The sequence below is a fragment of the Symphalangus syndactylus genome, chromosome 6 (assembly GCF_028878055.3).
Source record: "Symphalangus syndactylus isolate Jambi chromosome 6, NHGRI_mSymSyn1-v2.1_pri, whole genome shotgun sequence".
Taxonomy (NCBI): Eukaryota; Metazoa; Chordata; class Mammalia; order Primates; family Hylobatidae; genus Symphalangus; species Symphalangus syndactylus.
Window position 1 is genome coordinate 92,096,440 of NC_072428.2, and position 14,473 is coordinate 92,110,912.

Below are 14,473 nucleotides of genomic sequence, written 5' to 3' on the forward strand. Positions count from 1 at the left end.
GATGCTAGGTAACTACAATATTACTCTGTAAACTGTAAAGAGAAAGAATCAAGAGAAAAAAAAAAGCACTATACCACTGCCACAAAAAGAACACACACAACTTTCCCATAGGAGCACTAGCAGGAGGAGATACCTAATCCAGTTTTCAGGGGATTATGAAAGATATCCATGAGGGGAAGATGCCAGCTTTGAGTTTAAAGGAGCAACTTTAGTTAAAAAAAAAAAAAAGTAAAAGCATAAGTGGGCAGTCTAAACACTAAGGTGAAAAATAGCATGGGAAGACTTCAAATAGTTTTATTTAGAGGGATGATGTTAGAAGGTAAGAAAAGTTGAAGGCTGAAAGGGGTAGGCAATGAGGCTACAAAGCTAACTGGAATTAGACCAGAAAAATCGTTATAGGCCTTGCAAAGAGTTTATACCACATATGAAAGAAAGGCTTTGACGAGTGTTAAAAAGATAAGTGACAAGGTCAAATTTTTGTTTAAGATAAATCACTCTGGTGGGTGTGAGAAAAAAATATTTAACTGGAACAAGAATGAAAGAATAATGAAGGTAGGGAGATCACAACAGATTTGAGAAATATTTAGAAGACAAAAGCAGTAACAGAATGGTGACTAGAGGAAAAAATTCACAGGGAACTTTAGGTGAGTTCCTGTAACACTTTCAAGGTAATTCTACTGTAGCATTTACCATAAAGTATAATAGTTACTCGTTTACATCTTGGCTCCCCCATGATGCAGAGTTTCCTAAAGATAAGAACTCAGTGGGGCTGGGTAAGGTGGTTCACACCTGTAATCCCAACACTCTAGGAGGCAGAGGCTGGAGGATAGCTTGAGCTCAGGAGTTTGAGCCCAGCCTGGGCAACATGGAGAAACTCCACCCCTCCAGAAACTTTTTTTAAAACTAAGCCGGGCATGGTGGCTCACTCCTGTAGTCCCCAGCTACTTGGAAGACTAAGGTAGGAGCCCAGGATGTTGAAGCTGCAGTGAGCCATGATCGTGCCACTGCACTCCAGCTTGGGTGACAGAGTAAGAACCTATCTTCCAAAAAAAAAAAAAACAGGGAACTCAGTGCCTGATACATAGTAGGCACATCATAAATGTTATTTAAACATAAATGCGTGTAAATCCTATCAGGACATGATTTTTTGGAAAGAGAAAGTCTTGGTTAAAAAAAAAGCCTTTAACAATCCACATGTAATAAACTTTAGCTTTAGAACTACACTGAGACCAGGTGAGGTGGGGAGGGAAGAAAAAAAAATCTTTAATCCTAAAAATCAATCTCTATACGTAAAACTAAATGTATTGAATTTTCCTTACATGAAATCAATGTAAGGAGGCTCTACCTAGTAATTTTCTCCTTGGTTTTCTACCAGTAAATAAAAATGAACCATATAATAAAGTGTCACAGTGGACAAAACAGCAGTAATTAGAAATACATCCTGCTGCCTACCATTTTGAGATTGGAAAAATAAGACCTCATTCCTCTGATTCCCCAAAGCTGTAAAAGAAGTACATTTTAATAAGGCTACCTTACTAACTAGCTCTTTACACACCATCCTACTTCATTGGAGATTATGCTATCCCCCTTCTCCACAAACTAGGTAAACCAGAACTCTCTGTAATTCGAATCCATCACAGGGGTAGAGAACGACAGCAAAAGCAGAAAGCAAACTAAAGCAAGACTTCACTTAAAATAGTCAGGCAAATATATGCTAATAAGGATATTGATTCAGGGCAAAAGTTCAAATGGGAAACTTTTAGGTTGTATATCTTTGGCATTTTATTCTCTGTGAATCAATCCTTGGTGCTGAATCAACAGCTTTTATTTGAATAAACTCTATGGTCCATTAGGCAAAGAGCAATTTAGCTTCTAAGTTAACCTGTTAAACGGCCTTTATGTCATTCTTTGTAGAACTGTAAACATACAGCAGGTTAACAACAGTGTTTTAGTCACTCCCAGGCCTTTCAAAGTTGGTACATTTGCCTAATTTTAGGCTGCCAACAGTAATCTACTACTTTATTTCACCATCGTGTCTGTTGCTATGGTTAAAAACAAACTGACTGCAAGACACTTGGAATATAACTGGCAAATATTATATCGTTGATGAACATCTCTGTTTTAAACCTATTCATCAAAAAATGAAAAAGATTAGAGGCTAGTTTTCCAGTATGTCATAAAATATTTTTCTTTCCAATACCCTACAGGTATAAGAAGCTTTATTCAATAAAGAACTTCAGCTCTATTCAAATAGCGTCATTTCTTGGATCTCCTCATACCTGTGTAAACTACTACTTTAATTTTTAGGTGCTGTATCTGGCAACTGCTACAGGCAAATGATTGTTTCCTTTTAAAGGAAAAACTATTCCTTTTATCCAAGACAAGTCATAAGCAAATGACTGCAGTATTTCAAATAAATTATATACCATGTAGAAATTCCTCGTCTTGATGTACCAAGTTATTTGCAAAACAAAAACCAAAAACATTCTACTATGAAATACTTAACTTCTAAAGAGAACAAATATAAAATAAATGCTAAAAACGTAGAAATGTTTGTATTATAGTGCCTTAACACTGTAAAAAAGACATCTCAAAACCCTTAAAGAATTTTCTACTGATAATGTTTTTATGAAGTCAGTACTTTTATACTAAGGAGAACTATAGATGGATCCTCTTGGAGTCTGTAAACATTACTGTGTAGAAGCCTAAAAAGGTACTGCTAGGGAAGAGTGAAAGGTATTTTTTTCTATTTTTCCTTTTTTTTTTTTTTTTTTTTTTTTTTGACGGAGTTTCGCTCTTGTTGCCCAGGCTGGAGTGCAATGGCAGCATCTTGGCTCACTGCAACCTCCACCTTCCAGGTTCAAGCGATTCTCCTGCCTCAGCCTCCCGAGTAGCTGGGATTATAGGCATGCGCTACCACGCCTGGCTAATTTTGTATTTTTAGTGGAGACGGGGTTTCTCCATGTTGGTCAGGCTGGTCTTGAACTCCCAACCTCAGGTGATCCACCTGCCATGGCCTCCCAAAGTACTGGGATTACAGGCACGAGCCACTGCGCCTGGCCTATTTTTCCATTTTCTTTACCAATGGGAGTTGAATCTGCAATCTCCATTAAGTACACATACTGCTAGTTCTAAATATAAAATTCTATAAATTCATGGTACAGTTGACAAGATCTCTGGACTAGGTTAAAAAAAAAACCAAACACAAGACCTTAAGTTCCCTTATCTCTCAGTGTTTCCGTTTTCTCATCTGTAAAATAAAGATAATAGATTAATTTCTAAGGAATCTTTCCCTTTCCGTATTTCTGATTCTTTAGTAAGGTTAGGGTCTAGCACAAGGTAGCCTAAACAGTGGTAGCCTCAGGCAAAACAAAAACAAAGGAACAACAATAAGGACAGGTGCAGTGGCTCATGCTTGTAATCCCAGCACTTTGGGAGGCCGAGGCGGGCCGATCACGAGGTCAAGAGATGGAGACCACCCTGGCCAACATAGTGAAACCCTGTCTCTACTAAAAATACAAAAAACTAGGCGGGCATGGTGACGCGTGCCTGTAATCTCAGCTACTTGCGAGGCTGAGGCAGGAGAATCGCTTGAACCTGGGAGGTGGAGCTTGCAGTGAGCCGAGATCGCGCCACTGCACTCCAGCCTGGGCAACAGAGCGAGACTCCGTATCAAAAAAAAAAAAAAAAAAAAAAAAAGAACAATAACAACAACAAACTAACTAACAAAAACAGAAAGAAATAAGGGCTTCTGAATCATCAAAAGAGCTATCAGCAAAATCAGTTCATTGGAGTAGTACTTGACTTTCCACCCAAAGAACTTTATTCAGGTTTTACTTTAGAATAATGTAATTTATTTACCTACAATTCTTTTTTTGTTTTTTTTTTTTTGAGACAGAGTCTCGCTCTGTCGCCCGGGCTGGAGTGCAGTGGCGCAATCTCGGCTCACTGCAAGCTCCGCCTCCCGGGTTCACGCCATTCTCCTGCCTCAGCCTCCGAGTAGCTGGGACTACAGGCGCCCGCCACCGCGCCCGGCTAATTTTTTGTATTTTTTAGTAGAGACGGGGTTTCACCGTGGTCTCGATCTCCTGACCTCGTGATCCGCTCGCCTCGGCCTCCCAAAGTGCTGGGATTACAAGCGTGAGCCACCGCGCCCGGCCTCTTTTTCTGTTTTGTTTTGTTTTGCAGACGGAGTCTTGCTCTGTCGCCCAGACTGGAGTGCAATGGCGGGATCTCGGCTCACTGTAACCTCTGCCTCCCAGGTTCAAGCGCTTCTCCAGCTTCAGCCTCTCAAGTAGTTGGGATTACAGGCATGTACCACCACAGCTGGCTAATTTTTGTATTTTTAGTAGAGACGAGGTTTCACCATGTTAGTCAGGCTCTTCTCAAACTTCCGGCCTCAAGTGATCTGCCCACCTTGGCCTCCCAAAGTGCTGGAATTACAGGCATGAGCCACTGTGCCTGGACTATTTACCTACAATTCTGCAAACTGATTAAACAACAAATCAAGATAAGGCTAAACTGAGAACTCACAATAAAGGACAGATCTATCACAATGTATTATAACCAAAGCCATAATAGACAGTAACAACCACAAATCAGGAAAATATTAGAAAATGGTCATTTCTAATCTATTTGCAGTGCTAAAGGAAAGAGTCAAAAGTAAAAGAAAATTTGATCATTTAAAAAAAGATACCCAGAAAATTCACCACATAGGATAGTGCATTCCTCAAAATTACCATGTAGAATTAAGTGTAAGATATAACTGAAACTATATCTGCCTTCATAGTTATCTATTCTATCCACTTTTTAATGCATCATTTGTTTTGTTCCTTCCTAAAACACCCCTCTTTACTATAAAAACAAAGTACTTCAAAGGATCCCAGATAAAGAATGACACATCCTAAGGAAAAAATTGTGTTAGAAATTAAAGCAAACAATAAAAATAAATAAATAAAAATAAAAAAGAAATTAAAGAATAAGGGAGAGAGCAATTAAATGTAAGTACATAATTTTCAAAAATACAAAGGAAAGCTGACCACTTCTAACAGTGTTTTTCCATTTTAACAGATACAGCAATGTCCAATTTAAGAGAACAATTAAGGCCAGGTAAGGTGGTTCATGACTGTAATCCTAGCAATTTGGGAGGCCGAGGTGGGAGGATAACTTGAGCCCAGGAGTTCGAGACCAGCCTGGGCAGCAGAGTGAGACCCCATCACTACAAAACACAAAACAAAAAATTAGCAGGGCATGATGGCATGTCCCTATATGGGAGGCTGGGGTGGGACAATTGCTTGAGCCGAGGAGGTCAAGGCTGCAGTGAACCATGATTGTGCCACTGCACTCTAGCCTTGGTAACGGAGTGACCCTGCCTCAAAAAGAAAAAAAAAAAAAAAGAGCAATTAACACAAACCTTTAATTAAGTATATGATTAATAACAACAGTCTATATTTAGTAAAAGTGAACAGAAGGGAGAGGAAGTGCTATAGCAATATTTATTGAATACCTACTATACACCAAGCACTGTACTTGGTGTTTATATATGTTGTGTCATTTAATCATCACAGCAATTTTAAAAGGATTCTTATCTCAGTATTACAGATAAAGAAACCAAGGCTTAGGAAAGTTAAGAAACTCACCCAAAGTTGCTAAATAAAAATAAAACCAGCTAACCTAGGACAGCTAAATATGTCCTCTCATACATAATCACTTTAAATTGTGTATAATTCGCCCCAAATACAAAATCCTGTAGCCTCAAAGAGAGGAATGGCTTTTCAGTAGCCTGTAGCAGTTACAGAAAAAATAATATTCTCATACATTTGATTTCAATAAGAGTATAAACTTTTTAAACTGCACATGTCGACTCAACTGCTCCAATTTTATAACAAAAACAATGGATTAATATTTTATACACATCTAAATGTAAACTTTTATATTCAATGTTTTTTGGTCCCAATAGAGACAATCAGCATTTTAAGAGACAATCAATAATTTATCACAAAGTAGGTTTGACAATCCTCCAAGATTAGGACATTGAGAAATATACACTCTGGTTTAACTTACATGCAGTTTTTTAAAAGTGAAAGAATGTTATTATTATTTATAATAATTAAGAAAGGAAACCTCGTAATTGTTAGGTTAAACAACCTGAATATCTATTTATGAGGCGGGAAGGTCGCTTAGGCCTGGGAGGTTGCGGCTGCTGTAAGCTGTGATTGTGCCACTGTACTCCAACACAGGTAAGAGAGAGAGAGACCCTCCTTTAAAAAAAAAAAAAGAAGAGAGAAAGAAAAGAAATTCTCACTTCCTGTTTTGCAAGGTATCTTTAAGGAATGAAAATTTTTTTTAAAAAAAAAAAGAAGACCTAGGTTTTCAACAATCATAACTTTTAAGAACGTGAAGAAAATATTTGGGATCCTGATCTTCTCTTACTCAGTTCTTCACTGGTGGTCTAGAATACAGCTACACAGATGGAAATAAAGCTACACATCTCCACATGAAATCCATTAAAACCAGTAAATATACTTTAGTTATCCTTCAGCAGTAGGTTGAATAGTGTCCCACAAATATTCACATGCACCGGAACCTCAGAATATTTCCTTATTTGGAAATAGGGTCTTTGCAGATGTAATTAGTTAAGGATCTCAAGATAAGATCTTAACTTAGATGGGCCCTAAATCCAATGACTACTGTCCTCATAAGAAGAGGAGAGAACACAGAAAGAGTGTGAAGAAGGCAATGTGAAGATGGAGATGAAGATTGGAATGATGAATCTACAAGCCAGGGAACAACAAGGATTGTTCACTAGAAGTCAGGAGAAAGCAGAGAACAGTTTTTCCCTCAGAGCCTCTCTCCAGAAGGAACCCAGCCTTGCTGACACCTTGATTTTGGACTTCTGGACTCATGAATGGTGAAAAAATAAACTTCTATTATTTTAAGTCACCCAGTTTGTGGTCATTTCTTATGAAAGACATAGAAAAACATGGTCATTAGAGATATTCTTAAGTACTGAAAGATACTCTAATTTGTCATCTATTATATTGCAAGTCATAAGATAATTATTGTTATTATTTTTAAGAGTGATACAGTCATCCCTCAGTATCTGTGGGGGATTAGTGCCAGGACCACTTGCAGTTATCAAAATCCATGAATATAACTTCTTATAATATCTTGTTATAACCACTGAGGTAATTTATTTCATTATCACAATAAATTAAACCATGAGACTATATATATAGAAGCACTCTTGGGAAAAATGCTATTTAAATGTATGGTGGTACTCTAACATCATCATCATTCCTGTCATTGTTAAATCAACACATATGTATCTATAACACTAACCCTATCTTTAAAAAAAAAAAAAAAGTGTATACTTCTCCAAAGACAGAGACATCAGAAGTCACCTAAAAAACAAACAAACAAACAAAAAACCTCTCAAATTAAACAAATGAGTTATAGCAAAGTCTCTCCAGTCTGTTTCTCAAAGAAACTTTAGGATAGGAAGACCAGTGGCCTTAAAGTCAGCAGACCTTAGTTTTGGTTTTAATCACTAATTCATGATCAAGTTATTAACTTCTAAGGGTGTCCGATTTCTTACCTATAAAGCAAAAAGTTTAACAGGAACTACATAACCTCTAAAGCCAAACCCTCAACTATCACATGGTATAGTTTCTTTTTTCCTTGTAAACAAATAAAACTAAAACCCAAATTATTTAGGCTAGAGATACCCAAACCAGAGACAGTGTGTGGGAGGAAAATTAAGAACTTCATAACCAAAATAGGGAAGAAAAATCCTAAGTGAAAAGGCAAATGTTACAGCAACTAAACTAACCTATCTATTTCTGCTAGGATAAGTCTTATTTTTGGCGAGTAAGTGACATTAAAAAGGAAGAGGTGGAAAACATGATCAGTGACTGAAGCAAGCAAAATTGAGGTTTGTAAGTGCTACTTAATCATGATTTTGCTGTATGCGTGTTAGACAACAAACACCAACTAAATACGCACTTTTCTACCTTTAGATATTAGAAGTCTGGTATTTCAGATTTTTCATTTACAAGAAATTTTAAGCCTCATGAGAATTTTTTGAATCCATGAAATAAAGTACTCTAATAAGTTTAAGGAATATAAAGCAATAACTCTGGGTTGACAGCTGACCCATATATCAATAATTAATCCTTAAATAAATATAAAAGACAGTGTTATCCCTTTATATACATGAACAAAGTGGAATTCAGAGAAATTAGGCAACTTATCCAAAGTTATACAGACTCTCAAGAACAAGGATTCAAATCTCTGCTTTCTAAAGCCCAAAACCTGTGTTCTTGTTAACTGCTAAGATACACTGCCTCATATGGTGGTTACCATCAGATGGTTGTGGCGGAAGGTTTTTGATCTGAGCTGTATTTTACACAGGTGTTCAGCTGGTAAAAATTCATCAGGTTGATTTATATTTCATGTGACTTTCTGAATATATACTATTACTTCTTTAAAAATTAATATGTATTTGTATATACATACTCCTTCCACATTTTAGTCAAGGCTCTTAAAAAAAAATCCAATTCAAACTAGCTTCAACAAAGGGAGAATTCCTTAGCCGATAATGGCTGAACTACTCAAAAGTTGGGGCAAAGCTAATCTCAGGGTAGAGAGAATCCAGAGACCAGAGTACCATGATGGCCTGTGGTTGTCTCTTTTTCCTATTCATGACCTCTGGTGCCATCTCATTTCCTCCTTCTTTCCACAACTTTCTCCAATACGGTAACACATCTAGAGATAGCGCCAGAATTTCATCCTTGTTAACTCCCCCATGAAAGAAGCAAGAGTCTTTTCTATCAGCTCTAATTTCTGAAAAGTTTATGAAAGGACAGCTTAGGTCACTGCACATACCTGGACTGATCACTGTGGCCAAGGGGATGAAGAACCATCTCTGGCCTTGCCTTAACCACATACCCACCAGTTTGGCCAGATCAAAGCAAGAGTATTAGTAGCAAAAACATGGTCATTAGAGATATTCTTAAGTAGTGAAAGATACTCTAATTTGTCATCTATTATATTGCAAGTCATAAAATAATTACTATTATTATTTTTAAGAGTGATACAGTCATCCCTCAGTATCTGTGGGGGATTAGTGCCAGGACCACTTGCAGCTATCAAAATCCATGAATGCTCAAGTCCCTTATAGAAGATGGTCTAATATGTGCATATAACATATGCACATCCTCTCATATACTTTACATAATCTCTAGATTATTTATAATACTAATACATTATAACTGTTCTGTAAATAGTTGTTATGCTGTATTGTTTAGGGAATAATGGCAAGGAAAAAAAGTCTGTACATGCTCAGTACACACACAACCACCCATTTTTAAAAAATACTTTTAAGCCAGGTATGGTAGCTCACACCTGTAATCCCAGGACTTCGAGCCTAGGAGTTCAAGACCAGCCTGGGGAATATAGCAAGATGCCATCTTTACAAAAAATTAAAAAATGAGCTGGGTGTGGTGGTGCATGCCTGTAGTCCCAGCTACTTGGGAGGCTGATGTGGGAGGATCATTTGAGCCCAGAAGTTCTAGGTTACAGTGAGATATGAGCACACCACTGTACTCTAGCCTGGGAGACAGAGCAAGGCACTGTCTCTAAAAATAAATAAATAAGTAAAAATTTTTAAAAATGTATTTTTGATCCACAGTTGCTTGAATCCACAGATGTGGAGCCCACAGACGTGGCAGGCTCACCGTACTTCATATTTATTGACAATTTATAAACCACTTAAACACTTATTTTTATTTTTTAGAGATGAGGGTCTTGTTATGCTGCCCAACCTGGACTCAAAATGTTGGACTAATCAATGCCTCAGCTTTGTAAGTAGCTGGGTGTGCACATTATAGGTGTGCAACATCACACCTGGTAAAAAAATTTTCAAGAAACCATATTTAGGTTATTGAGCAAGATGGTCAAATACAAACCTCTAGCAATCATGTTCCCAGAAGAAACACCAAATTGAACAAACTACACAAGAAAGCACCTTCATAAGAACCAAAAATCAGGTGAGTAAACAAAGTACTTTGTTTTAACCCTTATCAAGGAAAGACACACTGAAACGGGTAGGAAAGACAGTCTTGAATTGTCAACACCACCCCTCCCACATTTCCAGCAGCAGCCACGTGGTGTGGACAGAGTATATCAATGTGCTTGGGGGACAGAAAGTGTAGTAATTATGAGACTTTGCATTGGAACTCGGTGCTGCCCTGTCACAGTGGAAAGCAACATGGGGCAGAATTCAGCTGGTGCCCCTGGAGGGAGCATTTAGACCAGTCCTAGGCAGAGGGGTATCATCCAGCCCAGCAGTCAGAAACTGCGTTCCGGCTAGCCCTACCACCACGGGTTACCGCCTTCTGGGGTCCTAAATAAACTTGAAAGGCACTCCAGGCCACAAGGACTGCAATTCTTAGGCAAGTCCTGGTACTGTGCTGGGCTCAGAGCCAGTGGACTTGGTGTGCATGCAACCCAGTGAGATAGCAGCTGGGGCAGCCAAGAGAATGCTTGCACCACTCCTTCCCCAACCCCAGGGAGCGCAGCTCACAGCTCTGGGAGAGACTCCTTCCTTCCATTTGGGGAGAGAAGAGTGAAGAGTAAGGAGGACTAAGAAGACTTTGTCTTGGAACTTGGATAGCAAGTGAGCCACAACAGAATAGGGCACTGGACAGATTCCTGAAGTGCCCATTCGAGGCTGTAGCTCTCAGACAACACTTCTAGACACTCTGGGACAGAAGGGAACCCACTGCTTTGAAGGGAAGGACACAGCCATGGCATGATTCATCACCTGCTGACTAAAGAGCCCTTGGGTCTTGAATACACATAAGCGGTACCCAGGCGGTACTCACTGCAGGTCTTGGGTGAGACCCAGGGTCCTGCTGGCTTTGGTTGTGACCCAGCACATTCTCAGCTGTGATGGCTACAAGGAGTGATTCCTTCTGCTTAAGGAAGAAAAAGGGGGACTTTGTCTTGCAGCTTGGGCACCAGCTCAGCCACAGTAGGGTAGAACACCAGGCAGGCTCCTGGGTTCCTTGATTCCAGGTCTTGGGTCCTGGTCAGCATTTCTGGACCCAGCATGGGCCAGAGCAAAGCCTGCTGCCCTGAACAGAGAGAACAGGCCTGGCAGAACTCACCAAACACTGAATGAAGAGCCCTTGGTCCTTGAGTGAACACTGGCAGTAGCCGGGCAATACTTGCTGTGGGCCTGAGGCGATGGTGGCCACAGAGAGAAACTCCTACATGAGCAAAGGAGAAGGAAGAGTGCAAAAAACTTTGTCTTGTGGCTTGGGTGCCAACACAACTGCAGCAGAATACAGCATGGAGCAGATTTCTAAGATTCCTGACTCCAGGCTCCGGCTACTGGATGGCATTTCTGTACCTGCCCTGGGCTGAGGTCCAGGGGAGCGGGGAGTTGGGCAGGGGAGCTTGATGCTCTGGAGGGAAGGATGCAAGCCTAGCTGGATTTACTACCTGCTGACTGAAGAGCTCTTGGGCCTTGAGTGAATGTTAGTGATAGCCCAGGTAGTGGTCGCTGTAGGCCTTGGGCAAGACCCAGTGCCATACTGGCTTCGGGTCTAACCTACACAGTCCTAGTAGTGGTAGCCAAAGGGGTGCATGCATCACCCTTCCCCCAGCTCCAGGAGCTCAGCAGACAGAGAGACTCCATTTGTTTGGTGAAAAGTAAAGGAAAGGAAGAGACTCTCCCTGATAATCCAGGGAGTTTTCCCAGTTCTTACTCAAGACAACCAAAGCAGTACCTGCACAAGTTTGCAAGAGTCACAGCATTACCAAGCTTGGGTTGCCCCCTAATGCAGATATGGCGGCAGTGACCAAAGATTTAGATCACAAAACTAAATTCCCTTTGAATACCTGGAAAGCCTTCCCAAGAAGGATAGGTACAAACAAACCCAGGATGCAAAGAATACAATAAATACCTAACTCTTCAATGCCCAAACATCAATGAACACCCACAAACATCAAGACCATCCAGGAAAACATGACCTCACCAAATGAATTAAATAAGGCACCAGTGACCAATTCCCGAGTGACAAAGATATGTGACCATGAAGACAGATAATTCAAAATAGCTATTTTGAGGAAGCTCAATGAAATTCAAGATAAAAGAGAGAAGGAATTTGGAATCCTATTAGAAAAATTCAACAATAAGATTGAAATAATTTTAAAATGTTAATCAAATTCTGGGGCTTCAAGATATACTGGTTGACTTAAAAAAGAAAGAAAGAGAAAAAAAAAATCTGGAGCTGAGTGGCCAGGCACGGTGGCTCATACCCATAATCCTAACATTTTGGGAGGCCGAGGTGGGTGAATTGCTTGAGCTCAGAAGTTTGAGACCAGTCGGGGCAACATGTTGAAACCCTGTCTGTACTAAAATACAAAAAATTAGCTGGGCATGGTGGTGCACACCTGTAGTCCCAGCTACTCAGGAGGCTGAGGCACAAAAATTGCTTGAACCCAGGAGGCAGAGGTTGCAGTGAGCTGAGATCACACCACTGCACTCCAGCCTGGGCAACGCAGCAAGACTCTGTCTCAAAAAAAAAAAAAATTCCAGAGCTGAAAAATTCAACTGACATACTAAAGAATACATCAAAGTCTGTCGACAGCAGAACTGATCAAGCAGAAAAAAGAATTAGTGAACACACTATTTGAAAATACAGTCAGAAGAGACAAAACAAAAAAGAATAAAAAAGAATGAAGCATGGCTATAAGATCTAGAAAATACCCTCAAAAAGGCAAATCTAAGAGTTACTGACTTTAAAAAGGAGGCAGAGAGAGAGATATTGGGGTAAAAAGTTTATTCAAAGAGATAATAACAAATCTAGAGAAAGATATCAATATTCAAGTATAAGAAGGTCGTAGAACAACAAGCAGATTTAACCCAAAGAAGACTACCTCAAGGCATTTAACAATCAAACTCCTGAAAGTAAAGAATAAAGAAAGGAGCCTAAAACTAGCAAAAGAAAAGAAACAACACGCAATGGAGCTCCAATACATCTGGCAGCAGACTTCTCAGCGGAAACCTTACAGGCCAGGAGAGAGTGGCATGACATATTTAAAGTGCTGACGGAAAAAAAACTTTTATCCTTTAATAGTATATCGAGGAAAAATATCTTTCAAACATGAAGGAGAAATACTTTCCTAGACAAACAAAAGGTGAGAGATTTCATCAACACCAGATCTGTCCTTCAAGAAATGCTAAAGGGAGTTCTTCAATCTGAAAGGAGGTTAAAAAGCAATAAGAAATCATCTGAAGGTACAAAACACACTGGCAATAGTTAAGTACACAGACAAACACAGAGTATTGTTAACGCTGTATTTGTGATATATAAACCACTCATATATTGAGTGGAAAGACTAAAAGATGAACCTATTAAAACTAATAACTACAACTTTTCAAGATAAAGACAGTATAACAAGATATAAATAGAAACAACAAAAAGTTAAAAAGCAAGGGGCATTTGCTTGTTTTTGCAATCGGTATTAAGTTGTCATCAGTTTAAAATAATGGTTTATGAGGTGTTATTCACAAGCCTCATGGTAACCTCAAATCAAAAAACCTACAACAGATACACAAAAAATAAAAAGCAAGAAATCTAATTTTTCCATTTTTAGTAGAGATGGGGTTTCACCATGTTGGCCAGGCTGGTCTTAAACTCCTGACCTCAAGTGACCTGCCTGCCTCAGCCTCCGAAAGTGCTGGGAATACAGGCGGGAGCCACCGTGCCCAGTCAAAAATAACTTTAAAAAATTAGCCAGGTGGGTGGCACATGCCTGTGGTCCCAGCTACTCAAGAGGCTGAGGCAGGAGGATTGCTTGAGCCCAGGAATTCAAGGCTGCAGTGAGTTATGATTGTGCCACTGCACTGCAGCCTGGGCAACAGAGCAAGGCTGCCTCACACACACACACAAAAAAAAAAACCTTTGAAACTACACAAACACATGGAAATTAAACAATATGCTCCTGAATTACCAGTGAATCAATGAAGAAATGAAGAAGAAAATTTAAAAAATTATTGAAACAAATAAAATAGAAATACAACATACTAAAACTTTTGAGATAGTGAAAGCAGTACTAAGAGGAAAGTTTAATCCTCTTTAATCCAATCAGCCCCTATATCAAAAAAGTTGAAAAACTCAAACAACCTAACGGTGCATCTTAAATAACTAGAAAATAAAAGCAAATCAAACCCAGAATCAGTAGAAGAAAATAAATAATAAAGATCAGAGCAGTAATCCCAGCACTTTGGGAGGCCAAGGCAGCCAGTTCAAGACCAGCCTGCATAACACAGTGAGACCTGTCTCCAAAAAAAAAAAAAAAATCAGAGCAGAAATAAATGAAATTGAAACAAAAAAATACAAAAGATCAATGAAATAAGTTTGTTTTTTGAAAAAATAATCAACAAACCTTTAGCCACACT

General features: G+C 39.1%; 1 protein-coding gene across 14 annotated transcripts in view; it reads right to left on the minus strand.

Annotated features, from left to right (window-relative positions):
- Positions 1–14,473, minus strand: part of PHTF2 (putative homeodomain transcription factor 2) — a 153,603-nt gene that overhangs the window by 92,594 nt on the left and 46,536 nt on the right. The window contains exon 3 of one of the 14 annotated variants that reach the window (XM_063641539.1): positions 11,172–11,273. The exons of the other annotated variants lie outside the window; for them this stretch is intronic. Within the exon in view, the coding sequence (XP_063497609.1) occupies positions 11,172–11,273 (102 nt within the window). The remainder of the gene's footprint in view (positions 1–11,171; positions 11,274–14,473) is intronic. 14 annotated transcript variants of the gene reach the window in all.